The sequence below is a fragment of the Sceloporus occidentalis genome, unplaced genomic scaffold (genome assembly GCF_023333645.1).
Source record: "Sceloporus occidentalis isolate IW3139 unplaced genomic scaffold, rSceOcc1.0.p SCAF_7, whole genome shotgun sequence".
NCBI classification, from domain to species: domain Eukaryota; kingdom Metazoa; phylum Chordata; class Lepidosauria; order Squamata; family Phrynosomatidae; genus Sceloporus; species Sceloporus occidentalis.
The window spans coordinates 73,553,616-73,575,837 of NW_028316987.1; the positions used below are offsets into that span (position 1 = coordinate 73,553,616).

Below are 22,222 nucleotides of genomic sequence, written 5' to 3' on the forward strand. Positions count from 1 at the left end.
TAAACAATAGTTTTCCTATGTTCCAGTGAAGCAGGATACTGGTATATTACAAACAGTATGTGGAGGTTTTAAATACCTGCTATCATGTGCAAACAGGGGCCTGAAACAGAAGCATGTGAGCCTGAAAATCACCAAAACATGTCTTCATATCAACAAACAACTATGTATTGTTATGATGCTTGACTGTAATAACAAGGGAATATGCCTATTTCAGTCTGCAAGCCAACATTACTCATTTTTGTTCATATCTATCTAATGAAGAAAAAAGATTCACATGCTATCCCATGACTATTTTCTCTTTCACCCCTCCCAACTTCAAATATACTTTGGAAATACAGCAGATTTTAAAGTTTTGTAGTGGGCACTTAGATGACTGAAGGGCTCATTACCACCTAAACAAACAGGCAGAACCTTTTCATTAAGAAAATGTAAAAAATAAATAAATAAATAGGTAAATAATGCAGAGATCCTGCATCAACCATTTATTAACTATATGTGCAAGGAACTACGGAAACAGTAGCATTGCTTAATATGCATTTCTCTGGGTTATACAAACATTAACATTAACAGTAGATAAGAAAGCTTTTTAAAACAGTCTTACTGTTGTAGATTTTGCTGTATAAAGAATTGTATTCCACTTTCCTCTGTTAGCTCAAATAGGTTATTGCTTTACTGTTTACAAAAATTAACCAAATTTCTGTGAAATATTCAGTAATACTGAATTCATTTTCAAGCATAATATACTTGTGTGTAGCCCTGCATGCAAAACAGTGTTTGCTGTTAGTGAAGCAGCATTAAAAGGAAAGCTGTTTACACAGTAAGCAAGCTAAACTGTTTGAGAAAAATATTCATTGTACTTCAGGGATGTTCAAGCTTCTTCCCTGCATAAACTAACTATAGGACAATGAAGCCTATAGTTAGTTTATGTAAAGTAAATTTACTTTCCCAAATTGATTACAGAGAGGTAGGCCAGAAAATGTAATTGCTAAAGTACTTATGAGGAGCTGATTAACAGGTCTGTCAAACCTTAAGTACTAGCCAAGAAAAAAAATGATGTCTGAAATATTATTTTCGTCAGCCACAATAAAATTATTCCTTTCTTTGGAAGAGGATGGGGATGAAAGAGCCATGCAAAAACCATATATATATATATATATATATATATATAGAGAGAGAGAGAGAGAGAGAGAGAGAGAGAGAGAGAGAGAGAGAGAGAGATTACAACTGGAGCAAAGCCAATTTCTAGATGTCTGACAAATGCATATCCCACTGGCAAGGAGGAGAGGTGATTATTTGTTTAACCATCAACACATGCCAGAGGCCCTGTAGTTATGTACACAAGAGCACAGTCTGCACAAATACCAGACTTTTTATGGATGAATGATCTATGAGTCTCTGTGGGATTCAGGCTGTGGCCCGTATTCTGTTTAAAAAGTCAGACAAATGCATTATTCATGGCTACTATAGTTGGACACATGTGGCTAAACATAATTTGGTGGCTTTGGGTCTCTGTTTGAAAACTACCTCCTGCCATACTAGATAACACTAGTTATCTAGAGCAGTGTGTAGTCCACAGCTAATAATATCAAAGCAGTTACTATGCAATGATAGCAGGTGAGGATGTGCATTTCTGTCTATCTGGTGGCATGGAAACTTCCATCCCCATGCACACTATGCTGTACTGGGAAACGGGTTGACCTCACAGATTGACATTAATATGTAACTTCCAAGTCATACACAGAAGCAAAGATCCCCTGACAAACTCTGGAACTGCTGCTACTTCCCCTTTCAGTGTCTCTCCTTTTTCACCTATCTTCTAACCATGAAAGCAGTGTCAAGAGTATGCCATCTCAATCTGGGTGGTGATGTGGATTAAGACTGCAGGAGAAGGGTGAGAAACTATGGACTGAGCCTATAGGAGTAGTCGCCTCATTAAGAGTATCCTTCCAGGTCTATCTATCCCCCAAGCCTACATCTTTCATGGAGCCTGTATAGTGGATGAGGGCATCATGTGTTGGAACATTTGAGATATGTCATTATCTTCTTCCTCCACCTCTTTCTCCTTTTCTCTTACAGATTCCTGTCTCAGTGACACAGATAAGCTCAACCAATCACCCTGTGAAAGTGGGGCTGTCAGATGCATTTGTGGTCGTCCATAGAATCCAGCAAATTCCCAGTATGTTCTTTATACCTGCCAATTAATGTAGTGTGACCCAGTGTGTTTGGAGAAATAAAATTCAAAGAGTTTGAAAAGATTTTTGAAATAAACTAAAATTGCTTAAAATGTTCCGTCCTATTCAAAAATCTGTTTGCATATGATGAAGTAGGTGGATGGAGGGGAAATGGCAATTTATTTTTTGTTTCCATGGGTCCTTGGTATCCTCTGAGGTGTGATTCCAGGACCGCCATGGATAGGAAAATCTTGAGTCTCATTATATACAAAGGCATAGTAAAACGTGTCCTTTATGTAAAGTGGCAAAACCAAGGTTTGCTTTTTGGAAATTGGTTTGCTTCATTTTCAACCTGAGGATGATGGAATCCATGGATACAGAATCTGTGGATAAGGAGAGCCAACTGTATAACTGGCAGTGGAATTAGGAGAAAAATATTTGAAATGCAGATATAGGCGGGGTACAGACAGGCAGGGGAAGACGTCTTGAAGGTGTATTCTGCTGAATACGGAGCCTCCAGACCGCCCGCCCCGGGGGCGTGGCTCAGGTGTATGGGGCTTCCACATGGGGGGCAGTGAAGACGCCTCACCTGGGGCCGTTTCTGACCCGCAGTTTCCATACCGCCGCCTCGGAGGACGCTGCAAAGAGAGAGGCAGAAAGCCTATGTGCACATTTAAAGTGCCCAGGCCCCTTTAAACTTTTTCCCTTGACCTGCCCAAGAACAATGGTGGTCTCCTGCCAGCTGGTGATCAGCTGGTGTTGGCATCCTTGTCCGCTTGCATGTTGGTAGTGTCACCAGCATCATGGATGCCTCCTCTCCTTTGGTCCCCACGCTCTTGCTGAATCTGCAATGCACAGCCACAGCTGTCGCCGCTGCCACCGCTGTCCCCCTGCCATCCCCCATCACCTCCCTTGTACATATGTAAATATTTAAAGTTTTAGGGTTTTTTTATTGTTAGGTGAAAATGGCGCAGGAATGTGTGTAGGGGTTCACTTTAAATTCCAAACTTTCCCCAGTTCTAGCAGTGCATGCATACATGTTGCTCTAGGGTTAGGGTTAGGGTTAGGGTTACGAGCATTAAAATAGAGTGCAGCTGTGCTGCAGCTTCCACATCTGCATGGCATCTGATGCTCTAATTAGAGCCTCGGTGCAAACTGCGCATATTCCAGGATCCCGACTCATTATGCGACGCAGCAGACACGGAGCTTTTAAATGGGCAACTTAAATTAGCGGCGTAACAATTCTGGCGTACCGGTGCAGCAGCTTATAGACGGAAATGTGCAGCTGCGCAGTATATAGAAAAGAAGCGGGGAAAAGCAGCACCTTTTTAATGCCGCTTCTTCCTGCTTGGGGCGTGCGGGCGGCGTGTTCATGGCGGCATTCAGGTAAGGGCCGTCTGAAGGCTATACCTTCATGACGTCATGAACACACCCCTTTTTGCCCGTCTGTATCCCGCCACTGTGATTCCCAAACTCTGGTCCTCCAGGTGTTTTGGATTTCAGCTCCCAGAAGCCTCTGCCATCTTGGCCAGTAGTCTGGGATTTGAAGATCTGAGGTCCAGAATATCTGGAAGGCCAGAGGTTGGGACTCACTGGGTTAGATACAAGACAGTTTGTCTCATCATGGGAAATTGTAACCTATGGCAAATCAACCACAAAAAGAGCAGTTTTTCTGTGGTGTCTAGTCACAATAACCCTGTTAGCAGTACCACTAACTAGTGTAAAATTAGATACTGGGTCCATGTATTAGATGCCACTGAACAGGAGAAAGAGTCTACCACTTCTCCTGCCTTCCATCACTTTGTTTATGGGAACAAGGGGGCAATAAAAGTGTGCTAAAGTGTGATTATGCTGTATTAAATGATCTTGAATACACAAAGTATCAAATATTGATCCAGCCTACTAGATTTTTATAGATGAATAAACACTAAGACAGTTTACTGCCTCAGTTGTAAAAGAGAGAGAGAGAGAGAAATTCAATTCTGTTAAGAATAAATCATTGGCTCATATAGTTATTCTCTTTAAATTGAAATAGAACTATAACAAACTTTAAGCTCTTTCAAGTGATAATAACTCAAGGAAATCAATGGCTTTAGGTTTACTACACTCATTGGTTCCTCTTCCTCTGTGTGACATAAAACTTTTAATGATATGACTGAAAATACTTTAATTATATGGTATATCAATAGAATATTAGATTAGGCACAATCTAGCCCTTGGGACCACAACGCAAAACACATAAGCATATGTATACACATACAGATCTCTGACCTCTGAAGAGAGCATGTTTCTGGAGCAAGTCAACTTCCTACTACACGGCAGATTACAAAATTCTTGAGACTCTTCTTCAGCCAATATAACCCATCTGTTCCTGCCTCTTCAACTCTGTAAAATCTCATGGTTAAGGGTACAGGATTCTCCCCATAACATAAATGGATGTCTCTGCTTACTTATATAGCATAGTGATAGTAATACTTACATAGCATAGTGATTTAGTGTATCTGTCAAATCAGTAAGAAAGATGACCTTTTGTTTGTGTATGTGCCTTCAAGTCATCTATTGACTTGTGGTGACCCCTTAAATTTCACAGGTTTTTCTTAGGCAAAGAATACTTAGAATTGGTTTTGCCAGTTTCTTCCTCTGAAATATAGCTTGCAATGCTGTAAATGTTTTGCAGTTTTTTGGTTTTTTAGATCATACCTGTCTTCACCCTGCATTTCCTTGACCTTGTCCTCTATGATGATGGTTCTGTAGGCTGATCACTGTCATAGGATTTATTGTGTTATTTGTAATGCTTGATCTAAAAAGTCAAATATATTTATTCTGCAAGTACCTTTTTCTGTTTAAAAAAAAAGCTACAGAAACTTAACTCAGGGCTGAAACAGACACCGTCCCTTTGAGCACCAGATTGAGGCCATGACAGTCACACACCATGGCCCCGATCCCGTTTTTTTCTGGTGCAAAAAGAACTGGCAAAATGACGTTCCTTTTTGCACTAGAAAAAGGGAGCCTTTTCCATTGCATCAGCAGCTTTTCAGTCTCATGCAGCATCTAAACACCACACTACCAGAACCACAAACAGTTGCCACTGTGTAAACCGCCGGGCAGCTGCCTGCTGACTTGGAAAGCTGCCAGAAAGTTGGCTTTTTTGCTGGTTTGTTCCAGCCCTTATTGGACTGTAGGCCCCAGAATTTAAATGAGGGGTGAGGAACATGAGGTCTTCCTCATGTAATTTGATTGCAGCTCACAGCCACTCTAGACAACATAAAAATGGCATGGTGTGATGGACATAGCAGTCAATCCTCTGAAAGCCCACATGTTACTGATCGCATTTCAAGTGTGTATTGTTGCTGTTGTTTTTTGCCATCAAATTGACTTTGACTTATGGTGACCCTATGAATGAGAGACTGCCAAGATCCCCAGCCATCAACCGTTCTGATCAGACATTGCAAACTCAGTGCCATGACTTTTTTGATTGAATCAATCAGCCTACAGTGTGGACTCCTCCGGCTTTACAGTTTACCATATGTTGTTGTCTTTTCCAATGAGTCACATCATCTCATGATACATCCAACAGCCTCAATTTAATCATTTTGACTTCTAGTGCAAGTTCAGGTTTTGATTTACCCTAAGACCAATTCATTTGTTTTTTTAGCAACCCATTCATACAACTATTCTCCAGCACTCCATTTCAAACGATTTGATTTTCTTCCCCTCAGTTTTCCAGCCATCCCTTTATTTATATCCCAGCTTTCTTCCAGACTGAAATTCAAGGTGGCTTACAAAAGGTCATAAATTGCAATAAATATTGTTTGTTTGTTTGTTTAGAGCATTTATACCCTACGTTTCAGCCAAAAAGACTCCCAAGAGTGGATTCCACATTGTTAATTTGACAGCGTCCTGCCCTCTGGTTTACAATATAAAAAGACACCTATAATTAAAATAAATACAATAAAACATGTTAAAACATACAAAATTAAGATTAAAACAATATTAACAACTACAGAATTAACACCATTTAAATCTTACTTAAAGAAAAAACTAAAAACAGCATAGCACCATCAAAAGCCCTTTTGTTAAACTCAACTTCCAAAGGTTTGCTGGAAAAGAAGTTTGAACTTTCTGCCAAAAGGACAACAAAGAAGGAGTCATCCTAGTTTCCCTATGGAGGAAGTTCCAAAGTGTGAGAGCAGTCCCAGAGGAGGCCTTCTCCTGTTCTACACCATCCAGCTTCCACACCCATTTGTAGCAATCAGATTATCCAAATGATTCTGACTTTGGTATTTAATAATATGTCTTTATCTTCTGATTTTTCCCTACAGTCTCTATGTTGATTAATAATTAAGCCAAGATTCACACACACACACATATGAAAAAAATCAATCATTATCCATTTGATTAAAGATTAAGGATATTGTTATACATGCCTACTCAGAATTATAATGTTGCTTACTGCTAGGTTAGTGTTTATAGCTGCTGCCCTGATCTGCTGCCCCCTAGGGAGTACAATTTGGAGAAGATCTATATACAGGGTTGCAGCCTTAAAAACCTAGAGCCAGTCAAGTCCATAGTTAAACTATGGGATTTTTTTTTAATGAGAGCTTGATGCATAGGTATTCTTGCTTCCTCAAATACCTTTCTCCTACTCTTTTCCTGATTAGCACACTCAGGACCCACTGGTTTACACCAAACTGGCATACCCTGCATTAACCTGTGCTAATGGTGGAACACTGAAAGTTTCCGACAGCGCCAGTGCTATCATTTTTTATTTATATATTCATTTGCTTGCCTTTTTGGACCAAAGGTCCTGACATCATCTGGGAAACAAATTAAAGCCTCTGGCAACGCCAGGAGTTCCTTTCAAACACAACTACTGGATGCTTTGACTTGGCAGCTGCATCATATGGACAAGTCACTGTAGGGGAATAAATCTCTCCTTGGCAAGGCAGCTGCTCAAATCTAACCCAAATTAGCTTAGATTTTGCACATACATTTTAGTCTAGTGCATTCGAAGCCCCAGACAGGTAACAGACCTTCCAGAGGAGATATCTCAGCCAGAATCTTCCTAATAATTCATTCAGACTGGCTTGGTGGTGGTAATTTATTCACTTAACAGGATGTTAACATTCATATTAGAGAGAAGAAAATGAGGCCGGGGGGGGCAGAGAGAATGCTTTCATGATTAAACGAATTGGCCCTAAACTAAAATAGCAAGTTGAGGTAATTGGCAACAACTGCTCAGCCATGATAAGAAGTTAAGTAGAATAATTTGTGAGTTGGTCTGTGTGCCATATTCTGCCAATATGTGGCTACAAAATAAGAACAGAAGCTCCATCCACTGTACTCGGGATGTAACAAACTTGACCAGTATACTGTACTTAATCTCACTAATTTTATGGTTGTGTGCCTTCAAGACATTGCCAATTTATGGTAACCAAATGCAAACCTATCACATGGATTTCTTGTCAAGATTTGTTCAGAGGGGCTTGCCATTGCCTTCTTCAGAGGCTGAGAGAGAGTGACTTGCCTAAAGCCACCAGTGGGTTTCCATGTCCAAGCAGGCATTGAACCTTGTTCTCCAGAGTCATAGTCCAGGGCTCAAACCACTACACCTGCTGGCTGTCTGAAGTCACTACTACAATTTTAACAATCAGAACTATGTAAAGTTATTTTGTTTGGACTATAGTTCCCAGATTCCCTGAGCCAGCATGGCCAGTTTTAAAAAATAAATTTGCTAAGCTGTACTGGAATGGACCGATTGATTCTGTTGAGCACATCACTACATTTTGCTTGCTAATAACTCTGGAACAGTGTCATAGTTGCTGATTTATTTGTTCATCCCACTTGTTTACCCACCTTTGTTCCAAGGAGCTGAAGGGGAGTGTATGTGGTTTTGCAGTAAAAATTCAAACCCACTTGCATATTAGTATTAACCAAGGGAAGTATAAAAGAAGAAGAAGAAGTACTGAGAGTCAGTATGGTATGGTGGTTTGAGCACTGGATACGACTCTGGAAATCAGGGTTTGATTCCCTGCTTGAGCATAAAAACCCACTGGTTGACCTTTAGTAAGTCACACTTTATCAGCCTCAGAGGATGGCAGTGGTAAACCCCCTCTGAAGAAACCTGCCAAAAAACCCTATCATAGTTTCACCTTAGGGTTGCCATAAGTCAAAAATGACCTGGAGGCACATAACAACAAAATTGTAAGCCTGAGGACAGGGAAATGTCTAATTCACACATTGTAAGCCTCTCTGATAGCCTTGGATGAAGAGCGGGGTATAAATATTATTATTATTATTATTATTATTATTATTATTATTATTATTATTATGCATCAGTGTTGTATAGTACGGGCTAAGATTCCAGAACACCAGAAGAATTCAAATCCCTGCTCAGCCATGAAAACCCACAGGATGGTCTTGATCAAGTCACATTCTCTAAGTTTGAGACAGAGGAAAGCAGTGAAAACCTCTGTGTAGAGTCCTAAAGCTTATCCTAGAAAACCCAAGAATAGGATCAGCATGAATACCATTTTTAGTTGGTAGGTTATTTTTAAAAGAAATGTCATTATGTCCTCATTACCTCAAAATGTAAAATGCTTTGATTTATACAGTGGTTTCATTGCTAAATGGATCCCCAGATGATAGCTGTTCATGCTGCTTGAGTTCAATTTGTCTCCCATTCAAACAGCAGAAATAAATCCTGAATTTCCATGCAAAAGGCAGTATTTTAATGTAAGGAGACACTCAAATGAAAATTCAACTTTACACTATGGAATTTAACATCCTTGTTTCTTTCTTGGCAGATGTCCGTAGAAGAACAATATATGAGTATCACAGAGTGGAGCTTCAGATGTCAAAGGTTACCAATCTGTCAGCTGTTGAGATGATTCCTCTTCCTAGTAAGTCAAGTCCAACAAGCACATGAAATGTAACCTTCTAAAAGAGTTTAAAAAAATAGATATCTCATCTTCTCAATTGTTTGTATTGTATTTAGCAAACATTATTTTCATGATAACTCTAAATTATTCATAACTTTCAAATTCTGGTGACATCTAAAACCATGTAACAGCATACTGGAAAATAACTTTGGTTTATTCCACACCCATTTCTGTGTCCTGAATTGATCAGTGCTGTGGTCTCCACGTTATTTCAGCATTCAGCAGAATTAAATATTGTTCATACAAAATATAATCTGCATGCTTAAACATTCCTCATCCACTGTCATTGATTGGTTGATTCTTTTCTACCATAGAAGTTTCTTTCTTTGTCTTTCACTGCTTAAAGTAACTTCTTTGGTGTGGGCATGCCTCAGTGATGTTTGGCAGGCAGAAGGTTCCCAAGGGCACTACAAATGTGCAACTGGCATTGCTGCTCACAACCCTCTGTGCTTAAGGACAGACATCCTTGCCAACTTTATTGTTATCTCACGATGTTAGAACTGTAGATGTGAAACCACACTGAGTGTGTAGTCGATGAACCAGATGAAAAATGAACCAGATTTTTTTAATGAATCAGATTTTTTAAATCAAGCCAATATGAGGTAGAGGGCAGGAATACTCATGAATAAACAAGAGAAGCATAGGGTGTATCTGCATTGTAGAAACAACACAGTTTGACACCACTTTAACTGCCATGGTTGATCCTACATAATCCTGGGATTTGTAGTTTTGTTATGCACCAGCACTCGTTGAGCAGAGAAGGCTAAAGATCTCATAAAACTATGAATCGTAGTACTCCACATCAGTCAGACCTTTGTTCTGGTAGCCGGCATTTCTGCTCAAACCCAGGTTGCAGAGCAGACTTGTCCCATTATGCCGCATTCCATTTGCTTCTTGGAGGAAGTCTACATCGTGGAATTGGAATGACAGGGTTGTCCATTCTGTTGCTGTGAAATTAAAGGCACAGAACCCATTGTCGTTGACCCATTTGATCCCAGAGGTGCGGGAGGACTGCTAAGGCAAGGTGCTGAAGGTGCCCCCTCCCCCAACTATGAAGATGACGACGATGACCGAGCTGATGAGACATTCTTCTTGATGAAAGAACTGGTTGGTGAAAAGGTAAAACGTCCTCCTCCTCCATTTTCAGTGGCTCCACAGGCATCACTCCCCCCAGTGCCCCCAAGATTAGATCTTCTGCAGCAACGTGTGTCGAGTCCTCCTGGAGCTTCAAGCCCTGGGACCAGCTCTAAGGCTGCATCCGGCCCCCTTAACAAAGATAAACCTCTGCCGATCCCACCAACACATCGAGACCTTCCTCCTCCACCGCCTCCAGACAGGCCACATCCTGTTGGGACAGATACTCATCCTCAGAGACACCCTTGCCTTGCACGCCAGGAGATTGTCCTACTAGAGACAAGTTACCCCCTGTGCCATGTAACCGTCAGGGAGAGGTTTGGCCAACATGGCCAATCCCCAAGGCTCCAGCTGTGGCATTAAGCCCTGGTGAGCCTTGGGCAAGTAGAGACCTGACAAACCAACACTCCCTTCCATTCTCGCTGCCTTCTCAAATGGATTCCAGAGGAGAAGCCCACCGGCATGGAAGTACCCTGAGCCTGGACACCACAGTGGTAAGCGTCCCTTATACCAACAGGGTCTGGTTTTTGTGCACTCATGTATTATCCTACTAGAGAGGCCTCTTCCCCACCACCACTCCCTTCTCCTTTTGTGTCATGTCTTCTTAGATTGTAAGCCTGAGGGCAGGGAACTGTCCAATTAAAAAGATTGTATGTACAGCACTGTGTAAATTTACAGTGCTTTATAAATAAAGGTTAACAATAATAATAATAATTGTAGGATTCCATAGGATGGAGCTACAGCACTTAAAGTGGTGTCAAACTGCATTATTTCTATAGTGTAGATTCAGCTATGGTGAACACTAGTGAGATATCAAGGCATATAACAGAACCAAAACAAAACCAAAAAACTGCAAAACAGGGTAACTGATATAACATACACACTGGATGATCTATTACTTTGTCAGAACTAGCCAGAGTATCACAGCATACATTGTCTGGTGATTGTATATTTGCACAGTACCTAGTGATCAGAGCTCCTTTAAGAATCAGGAAGTGGCAAGCTTACTTTGTATGCTTGTTGCTCCAAAAGAAATGGAATCATAAAATCATAGAGTTGGAAGAGACCACAAGGGCCAGTTCAACCCCTGCTATGCAGGAATTCACAATCAAAATATCCCCAACAGATGGCCATCCAGCCTCTGTATAAAAATCTCCAAAGAAGGAGATTCCACCACTCTCTGAGGAAGTGTATTCCACTGTCAAACAGCCCTTACTGTCAGGAAGTTCTTCCTAATGTTTAGGTGGAATCTCTTTTCCTATAGCTTGCATCCATTGTTCCAGGTCTTATTCTCTGGAGCAGAATAGTAATAAATGCTTGCGTCACAGCTCTTCCACCTCCATTTTTTGTCCATGGTAAATCAATGTTGTTGTTATTATTATTATTATTATTATTATTTATATTCTGCTTTTTCCTGAAGGAATCAAAGCAGATTCCAATAGTATAAATAAAACATCAAACAATTAAAAATTACATTTTAAAAATCCCAAGACCCCAACCCTGCCCCCTGTCATATAAACAGTGATCGACTCATAAAAAGAGATTAAACATCAAAGAATTTAAAACTATCCAATAGGAATACATTAAAATTTCAGGCAGATTAGTGGAAGAAACAAATCTTCCTCTAGAGGAGGCGGGGACAGGGATTATAGTATCAAACAATTTTGGTATCAGTAGCAATAGAGGTGTCAATAGAAGGGGAGGCAAGTCTAATGGATCTAATGAATCTAACCTAGTCTGGGAAGGCCTGCCGGAAGAGATCCATCTTAATAGCATTTTTAAAAGCTTCCAAGATGGTAATATGGTGGATCTCATCCAGCAGGTCATTCCAGAGCCTGGGAGCGGCTGATGAAAATGTCCTCTGGGTCAGCGCTGAAAGTCAGGTCTTCTTAGGTTGTAGCAGATTCTTCCCAGAGGACCGAAGTGTGTGGGGTGGATTGTATTTTTAATTTTTTTAGATGACTCAGAGGGCACATTGGCAGAGAAACCATCAGATGATAGCTACCAGCCTTTTCTTAATTGTATTACAACCCTTGCACAGTTCCCTGCCCTAGTTTATTATGTCCTTAAGACAAAAACATTAGCTTTGCACAGTAAAATGTAAGAATCTCAAAGGAAATGGACAGAAAGAAGCCATGACTGCTTTCATGGCAAATAGCAAATTTAGAAACTGTAGAGGGGAAATATGTAGATTTGTGGAAATAACATTACTTTTACAAATGGGATTAAAAACTGAATCCAAAAGATCTTTAGTATGTGTACATTCCTCCATCATGCATATCTTGTTGTTAATCCTGGATAACTATCCCCACTCTTGCAAAAAAAAAAAAAAAACCCACAGCCCTCCAGTTATTTGAGAAGATTATTCTCTGCGTTACTCTCAAACTCCTGAGAAAACTATTGATTGTTAAAAATAAAATAAAGTGTAACACTAACAATTTGCTTTTACAGCCTGCCTCCAGTTTAACAGCTGTGGGCCTTGTGTCACAGCCCAAATTGGCTTCAACTGCAGCTGGTGCAATAAACTCCAAAGGTAAGAAAGCTAGTTCATTTTTTGGCCTTTGATATACAATTGCCCTGATAATGAATCCATTTTTCTCTTGTCCAATCTATTTCCTAAGAGGTCATTTTAATTGGACTGATTTATTCCTGGTGACAACTGAAGTGATGCATTTGACCTTTTAATTTGCGATATATAAAGTAATAACATTTCTCTCGCAGAGTCACAGGACACTCTCATTGTCAGCTGGACATTGCCAGCACAATCAGCCCTCAGAAAGAAGAGCTAGTTACCGTACTTGGTGGGAATACCTTAGAATTACAACATACTGTAGTATTGTGAAGTATAATTAAAAGTAAAGCTATCAAACCAGGCAGGAGCCACAAGTCATTCAACTAGAAGTACAAAATGAGAAATATTCCTGTATGATTATCTATGAATGGATGAAAACACTTATCAAACTGAAGCAAGAGAAAGGCTAGCCAACATCATCTCTTTATATTGCCATCTGCTTAAAAATGGAGGTGGGGGAATGGGGAAAAACTATGGGACTTGAATACAAAGAACAAGATGGCTTGTTTTATTAAATTAAAGAAGATATTCAAAGTATCTCCTAATGTGAAGCTTCCTAAATTGGAGATTCCCAACCATATCTGCCTTCCCTTTGTTTTGATAATTATAATTTTTGATTTGATTTGATCTGAAAATCAACCAGAGAGAATTATTCAGAAGCCTATGTTGATAATGCAGTTGCTATTATCAATTCTATAAAATAATGGTAGTAGTGGTATGTTTCTCTGCATTTGTTTATTGGGAGGGCATGTTTTACTGATCAGCAACAGCAATGTAGTGTACAGCCAACGCTATAACAAATGAAATGCCTCCACTTTTTTGATTAGTAAGGATAATGATATTGCGAACTGCCTCCCCTGGGTTTCTCTGTTCCTTCAGAGTTTAGCTGAAATCTCAAAATAGCTGGAGGAAAAATGGATTTTCCCAGGAATAATATATTGTTGTTACCTGTAATGTGAAGTATTTAGATATGGCTGGTTCTGAACATGCAATTTAGATGATTTAGCTGGCAGAGGCTGAAAAATCCTAGAGCTGGTTTGTTGATGGGTCAGCACAACTGCTTAATTTGGGGTTATGAAGCTATGGCGATTGTTATGATAAACACCTTTATGTTAAAATTTTCCACTACCCCACTCATCAGAAATGTACACAAATCATCTGCTGTGTTGTTTTCAATGTGCACCATATGTTTTGCAATGCAAATTACCACCTTCAGCAAAATCATCATTGTCCCTTTCCTTATGATAAAGAAATTCTACTAGGGTGGAATAAAAGAGAAGCCTAGTCACAAATCAGTGGTAAGAATTCAAATGCCTCTAAATGGTGGATGGGGAAAGTGAGGACTTAGGCCAACTTTGAGGCCTTACCTCCTATTTCATAGTCCTGCAAAGCCCCTAATCCCCCAAAGCTTTTCTTAATAGTCAATTTTGAGATTATTCTTTCCTCGAAAATGGCTCCATACCATCCACAAATGTGGCAGTTTGGGCCACTCACCTCCCAAAACCCACCTATCCCAAAGCAATAAGGCTAAAAATCAGGAAAAATGGCACCTGATAGTGACAAAGGTCCAAAACACACTGCAGAAGTAATCCAGTTTGAGACCGCATGAACTGCTCTGGCTCAGTGCTATGGAATTCTGGGAATTGTAGTTTACTGTGACACCAGAACTCTCTGACAGAGAAGGCTAAATGTCTCACAAAACTACAGTTCCCAAATTTCCTAGCATTGAGCCAGGACAATTAAAGCAGTCTCAAACTAGATTATTTCTGCAGTGTGTTTTGGACCTAAGCATCACTTTCAACATGTCCGGATGTGATGGTGTAGCCGAAGAGAGGAGAGGGTATAGAGGTGGAAAAAAATTCCTGGCCCTATGCCATGGCCTGCCCTTGATCTAAACTAATTGCTGGTTATTTTGGTTTCATTGCATTTATGCATTTGAACACCATTTCTGCTCTTCTGATATGCAATTTCAGGATAAGGATGCAGCTTTGGATTTTTAGCCTCTGTTGTGGAAAAACTGTAGTTTCCTTGTAAAAAAACAGGTTTTGCATTTGAAACTCAGGCCTGTTACAGGCTGCCAAAATAAAGCTGCTTCGGGTCTCTTTGGAGGTATGCTATTTAAATGATGCATGGGTCCTAAGAGTCCGGAGGTCGCACCAAAGCCACACTCCATTCCTAAGCACTGGAGTGCAGCTTTTGGTGCAGCTTCCGGATTCTTAGGATGCATGCATCATTTAAACAGCATACCTCCAAAGAGACCCGAAGCAGCTTTATTTTGGCAGTCTGTAACAGGCCTCAGGGTACTTTCTAGCATCACAAAATAGGGCTTATATTAAACCAACACATGGATATTTGGTGGCAATTTTTGATGTTGACTTGCAATGCTGGTCCAAGAAATTTTTCTGCCTGAGACAGACAAGTTGATGATGTCCCTCATGTCTGTTTCATGCTTTAAAAAAAGTTGATCAGACTGGCAGCTGAATCTTACTTCAGCATTTACAAAGCGATAACTCCTTTCTGTTCCTCCTTTTCTTAATAATTTTAGATACAATTGCATTAAGGTAGAAATATGCTAGAAGCATAAATAAAAGTACACAATTCCACATTAGTCTGTATTCTGTACTAACATAGGAACTATATGTGTACATTTTATCACCTGGATTGCCTCCTGAATTGAAATACACTGCATATTCCACTGAGACTCTTGTGCTTTACATTATACAAATGTCTCTTACATCTAAAAGTTTTGCTGAATGGTGAGATAGAAAAGAGAAGCAACTATCAGAGACCTTAGGAATCTTTATCTTTTTGAACTACATCTCAAAGAATCCCTAGATTCAGGTGACTCTGAATCAAACAGTCCAAAAAGTAGCTTTTTGCAATTCTGAGTTACTTTCTATTCCCACCTCTCTGGTTATCTGTTTTTTAAAAAACAGATAAACAAAACTTCCCTTTCTCCCAGGGTGCTAGGGGAGAGTGTTGTCACAGCTCAGACGTACAAAAAGGAATGTGAATGACAATTGGTTTCTGAAGGAGAGGAGGATCGAACCAAGCTGGCACATGTCTTGTGTTTCTGAGGCACATCTTCCCCAGTTACGAGGTAGGGCCTTCTGCTGCTGCTTTTTCCTATAAAGAAGAATGTAGATTCCTAATGCCAAGTGGAACTTCAGGGGAAAGAGAATAAAAATTCTTCGGCCATCTCTTCATTATTACTTCTTTAAAGTTCAGCTATGTGGTCCAACAGAACCTTCTCGGGTTCTCTGTTAAGCCCAGAGATTTACAATGCCCTCCCCATGTCAAGAAAAATAAAATGTTTACAAATATTTTGTTTTGCCTTTCCTTTCTAACTTTGAGTTTAAACAGGTCACAGTAGTCTACAACAGATGACTCTAGTACATCCCTCAGCAGGTCTTAGGAGTGAAAATTAGGCCCTAACACTTCCAAAGTTACCTCTCCCTAGCTTATGCAGAGAAATGTAAAAGGCAGGTTAACACCAATTGCAATGTGTATTTGATTATCTGTCATCATGTATCAAGTTAAAAGATAACAGATGTTGTTAGATTACTAAAGAAATGCTACTTACAACAGCAATTATGAAAAAAGCCAAACATCTCAAGTGCAGCCATAAACTACTGTTTGTGGGTCTGGATCAGCAAGCCCTAAACTTAATATGTCTGTAAAATGTGCATAGGAAACCATTAAAAATAAATTAAGGGGTTTCCATATTCAGCAGGATATGGAACAGAATTAGACCTTGGCTTTATTTTCAGCATATTAAGGAGATAATATTGAGGAGATACTTTTTGGAAATGTATAGTATTTCCATGGCTTAGCCTTTGGCTTTCTGCAAATAACCTTTTAGAGACAATTTGCAACATCTTTTAAACAACTCAGTAGTTTCACATTTCTTCTCTAGCCTATTTCACATTGCTGGTTTAACTGATAAAACCCTAATCTATTTGGATGCAGGATATCTGACTGTCCTCTTCCTCCAATCCAAGTCTGCATTTTCTTGCTTTTTCTTGCTTTTCTTCCACAGCAGGAGGCTTCCTGCCTCCTTCTGCGGCCTCTTCCTCTTTCCTCTCGCCTCTTCCTCCTCTTCCTCCTCCACAACATGAGCTTGCTGTCTGTGGATGCTTTGAAGCTAACTATCTCATTGTGTGATTATGGTTGATTTAATTGGTGATGAATTAGACTTTTTTTTTTCCTTAACACCTAACTAAATATTTTTACCTGGTACTGCAAACTGAAGTCCTAACCAAGCACATTTCTTCATAAGTTCTATAAACGTCCCATGAAGGGACAAACTGGTACCCCATTGCTGCATATCAATCCCTAGAAAATCTTTTTATGGCTGTGTTGATTAAAGGGCATGTGCTATCTCTGCAGCTTACTCATAGTAATGAAATAATTAGTTGTCATGAAAATAAAGTTAATTGCTCAAAAAAAATTCAGATGAAATGTATAAACAGACACTAGTAGTATGGCACTAAATCTGCACAGCAATAACCCAGGTGAAATGTAAGAAGCCTCTGATGAGTTTATATTATAACCAAGATTTGATGGGAGCACTTTTCTATTTCTACAATACATTGCCAGTATTACTATTAGTATCATTAGTATTTATTGTTGTTGCTGTTGTCATCATCATTATTTTAAAATGCAGTCTTAATGTTATCTTGATTGCATAGGGTCAGAGAGTGGAATCCTGAATGTTAACACTAACACCTAAACATCTGATGTTGGACATTTAATGTTGTAATGGGATCGATGTAGGCCATTAAGGTGAAGCTGAATTCATATATGACAAAGTTTCTGTCAGTTGGGGGCACTTGGAGTAAATGGCATGTCCTCAGTGGGGTTGTACTTCCCTGAGGGGAGAGGTGCATATTTTCGGAGTATTTCTACATCCATTTCATTAGCGGCCCAAGTAGACTTTGTGGCACAAAGTGCTTGGGGCAAGTTTCAGATGCTCCACCAGCTACAGCCTTTCCTGGAGAGAAAGAACTTAGCTACAGTAATCCATGCAGTGGAAAACCCTGATGAGACTACTGCAGTGCAGTCTCCCTGGGGCTGCCCTTGAAGATAGCTAATACAAAATGAAGCAACTGGACTTCTGAGTAGAGCATCATAAAGAAAATATGGCAGGTTACAGACCGCCGAAAAGCGGCGGCCTGTACCCACCCCTTTCCCCGGTGTATCAGGGCCTCAGCGGCTAGAGCAGTAGCCGCTGAGGCCCCAATCTGCCGTTTTCTGGGCCGTGGGGAAGTGGCAAAAGGCACTTTCCCCGCAGCCTGGAAAGGGGTGTCCTTGGGGCTTCAAGCCCCAAGGACACCCCGCGGCGGCGGGGAGGAGGAGAAAGGGGCCGCTTGGCGCCTTTCTCCTCCGCGCCGCTGGTGCAGCCGTCTGAAATCTGCGCCCAGCGATGCAAAGCCAAGAAGGAGCTCCGAAACGGAGCTCCTTCTTGTGCTGCGTAAAGGGCGCTCTAAGCGCCCTCACGCGGCGCGATGGCATCACGTCTGCATTGCCTCGTTTGGAGGTGGCGCGTTCATGACGCCATCTTGGCAGCCCCCATGTAGATGGGACACCGCCATCTTGTACGTCCTCAGGATGTATTAGGTTTGGGGGCGTCAAGAAGTGACGCCCCTTTTTAAAACTAGGACGTCCTGAGGACGTCCCTTATGGCCGTTTGTAACGCGCCTATGTGGCCTAAGTTTTAAAAGAATTGACTGCCAGTATGTTTTTGGTCCAAAGCCAAGGTGCTAAGGGTGACATTTAAAACCCCACATAGGTTTAAATATTTAAAGTACTTTAAAAAGCACCATTCCCTTTATATTCCTTTCCATGCATGGGATTATTCTAGAAGGGACATTCTCTGTGTTCCACCAGTGGGAGCAATACATTTTGGCATAATAGGAAGAGGACCTTCCCTGCTGCAGTGTCCAAGTTATGCACTCCCTTTAGAGCCCCAACTGGTGCCAACAATGGTTTCTTTCCAGCTCCAAGTAAAAAGATAGCTTTTTACTTGAGTTCATTCAAAACTGCACGTGTGTCCTTTTAGATTGTCCTAAACTGTTTTAACTGTTTTTTAACTATCATAAGTGTTACACTCTTTAATATGCTTTTAATTTGTTTACATTGTTCTTACTGATGATTTTAAAACTGTTCGAATCTTTTTGTTTTTGGACATCATGCTGAAATCATTATAATATATAGGGTAGAATAAAAATATTTTAATAAAGACGTCTACATAACTCTAAGTTACATACATATATGTCAAGATTCTAGCCTATATGTTTGCTTCTTCTTCTGAGGTATTTTCTTTGTTCTTATAGAGTAATAGAATCACAGAGTTGAAAGAGACCTTAAGGGCCATCCAGTCCAACCCCCTGCCATGCAGGAATACCCAATCAAATCACTCCCGACAAATGGTCATTCAGAAGCAATACAGGCCGGCACTTTGTGCTGGCCTGTGGGCAGAGTTAGGGCACAGCATCTTCATGCTGCATGCCCTAACCCTGCCCCCAGGATGCCATTTTGGCACATGCCGGTTCACACAGCACGTGCCATGATGACGCCCCTCTGGTGCTACATCCACATGATGTAGCACCGAAGTGGTATCATAAAGCCGTGCCACCACAGCTATAACACCTCTTGGAGGGCGCAAAAATTAGCTGCTTTTGGCCGCTCCTTTTTGCGCTCTCCAGAGGCCAGATAGGGGCTGTGGCATGGGGTTGCTGTGCCCCCGATCCAACCAGGAAAAGGGCAGCTGCATGCCACCCATCTGTACAGCCCCCCAGTCTCTGTTTAAAAACCTCCAAAGAAGAAGACTCCATCACTTTGTGGGGCTGTATGTCCCATTGTTGAATGGCTATTACTGTCAGGAAGTTTTTTCTAATGTATAGTTGGAATCCATTTTCCTATAGTTTGAAGTTTTGTATACTACATGCAGTCAACTGCAATTGGGGGAACCTGAAGACAAACATAGATCCTGTATGGAAAATTGATTTCCCTATCAGACCTCATGACTTCCTATGAGGAAGGCTGATAAGGCTCAACTCCTTATCCGACCGTCCTTTTATGTATTCCTCAAAATGTTCTGTTGCTTTGCTTTGTCTAGTTTCTCCCACACTGATTTGCTTTGGAGAAAGAGATATCTAAATACAGCCTAAATGCACCATGGCACATGATGTATTGATTATGAATGGTGGACAGGACAATAAAGGAACAAGTGGAAAATAAAATACGCAGAAAGTGCTGGCTGGGAAAAGCTGGAGCAAGTAGTTCCATGTGCTCAGTGTGCATGCATTTTCCAGTGTCTATAGAGGATTCATGGGTCCATGACAAGCCACCCTTAGATGTTCTTTGCTGCTTATTCCTCCAGTGTATGTGCTGCATAATAGCAGTAATTAAATCATTTGCTTCCCACCTCTACATATAATGAGTGCTAATGGGTATTCGTAATGAGAAAACTGATGAGCCCCTACTCTTCTATAATTCATCAGTAATCAGCATTTGACTGTTTTTGCTGTGTGTTCACTTTAATTTGACTTTGCATTCATCTAAAGACAAATGTGACCTGGAGGGGAAGAGAAAAACCAATACTCCTGGAACTTCGAGCCTACATCATTCTAAGCTCTGTGAACACCATCTGTCATAGGACCTTCCAGCCTTTCCTTAGCTTGTTTCTTGTCTCTGTTGATTAAATCAGTAGAAGAGTTTTCTCTTTTCCACTTTAAAATTCCAGTTCTTTTCAAATTATTCTATGATGTCCATATCTGGAATAGGCACATAAGACTTTGCAGAACTACAGATATTCTTTCTGTAGTGTGCAAATATAGTTCTATGAAGAACTTGTATGGTATCAACCCAAAATGAGCAATTAATAGGATTTTGTAATCATGAAAGGAGGAGAACTTTCTCCTAATGGAAAAAGAGGTAGCCGTGTATTGGCGGGGGGGGGGGGGGGTGTTATGCCATTAATTCTGTATTTGTTTTCTTTTGTTTGTTTGTCTGGAAGAAAATAGGGACAATTTAATATTATAATTTTAAAAGGGGAAAAATAGGGGGTGGGGAGGAATGATGAGTTGATAGTCCGGAGTGATATTACTTGGTATTTTATGGTACTGTATACAAATTGTGTCTCCCTTATTTGATATACTTGGGACCAGAAGTGTTTGGGGTTTTGGAGTTTTGGGAATTTTGGAATATTTACATATAGATACTGAAATATCTTAGAGATGGACCTAAGTCTAAACCTGAAATTCATTTGTGTTTCATACACACCTTACACACATAGCTTGAATGTAATTTTATCCTCAATATTTTAAATACATTTTTTGCATTAAACAAAGTTGGTCTACATTGAATCATCCAAAAGCAAAGGTGTCACTATCTCAGCTAGTCATGTGGACAGTTTTGGATTTTGGAATTTCAGATAAGGGAGACTCAATCTGTATTCTTGCAATATTATTTTTAATAGAACAAAATATCTAAAATGTACACATAAGAGATTATTTGAAAAATCATCTCCTGTGATCATCCCATGTTTGGGCTGCATATTTAGGGGGCTACAGTAACCCACAACCAATCAACAGTAGACATTCATAACACAAGACCAGGGAGACTTGTGCTCTCAGTTTTCTTAGCCTCATGACCTCTATGATGCAGGATAATAGCCACTTTATCAAATACTTGTAATTATATGAAAACACGAGACATTTGGGTACCTCTCTTAATTGACGTATAGATTCTGACCCTTTTCTGTTTGCCCTGTTGAACCACTGACAATTTCTGACATATAAGCCAGTTTTGAAACACAGTACAGCCCTTCAGTCATTGTAATGAATACCATTTTAAATACATTGTGTGCATCCTGAGCTAACTGATGACATGAAGCACTGAGCACCTCCCATTCCTATCATGAAGGTGACTGCTCAAATTGTTATTTTGAACAGCCTAAATGTAGGTGTTTTCCTGTGCTTGATAAGTGAAACAAGTCCTTTCTGCGTTTTTTCCCCCCTTTATGATCCATAGCAAATGGCCTTTTTCCAGGACTGGGAAGTAGAAGTAGGAGTAAAGAGTAAAGGAGTAAGACGTTTTTGCAGGAGTAGGAATAAGGAGTAACAAAATATATTTGTTACTCCTTATTCCTGTTACTATATTGTACATGCAAATACCAAAAAAGGGGCTTTCACCCAAGGCTAGGGAGTAGGAGTAAGGAGTAAAGGAGAAAGAGGTTTTTACAGGAGTAGGAGTAAGAGTAATGTTAAGGGGGGAAATCTTATGCTGGAGTAGGACAAGGAATAATCCCAAAATCACCACTACTCCCCAGCCCTGCTTTTTTCTAGTATTAGGAATATATGGCTGGGCTGACATTGCTAGTTTTTTATAATGGCTTGCAA

At 40.3% G+C, this 22,222-nt stretch overlaps 1 protein-coding gene across 1 annotated transcript in view; it reads left to right on the forward strand.

Annotated features, from left to right (window-relative positions):
* The window catches only part of PLXDC2 (plexin domain containing 2), a 269,613-nt gene that overhangs the window by 219,913 nt on the left and 27,478 nt on the right, over positions 1–22,222 (forward strand). The window contains exons 7-9 of the mRNA XM_089533334.1: positions 2,077–2,176; positions 8,978–9,073; positions 12,698–12,779. Of these exons, the coding sequence (XP_089389460.1) occupies positions 2,077–2,176; positions 8,978–9,073; positions 12,698–12,779 (278 nt within the window). The remainder of the gene's footprint in view (positions 1–2,076; positions 2,177–8,977; positions 9,074–12,697; positions 12,780–22,222) is intronic.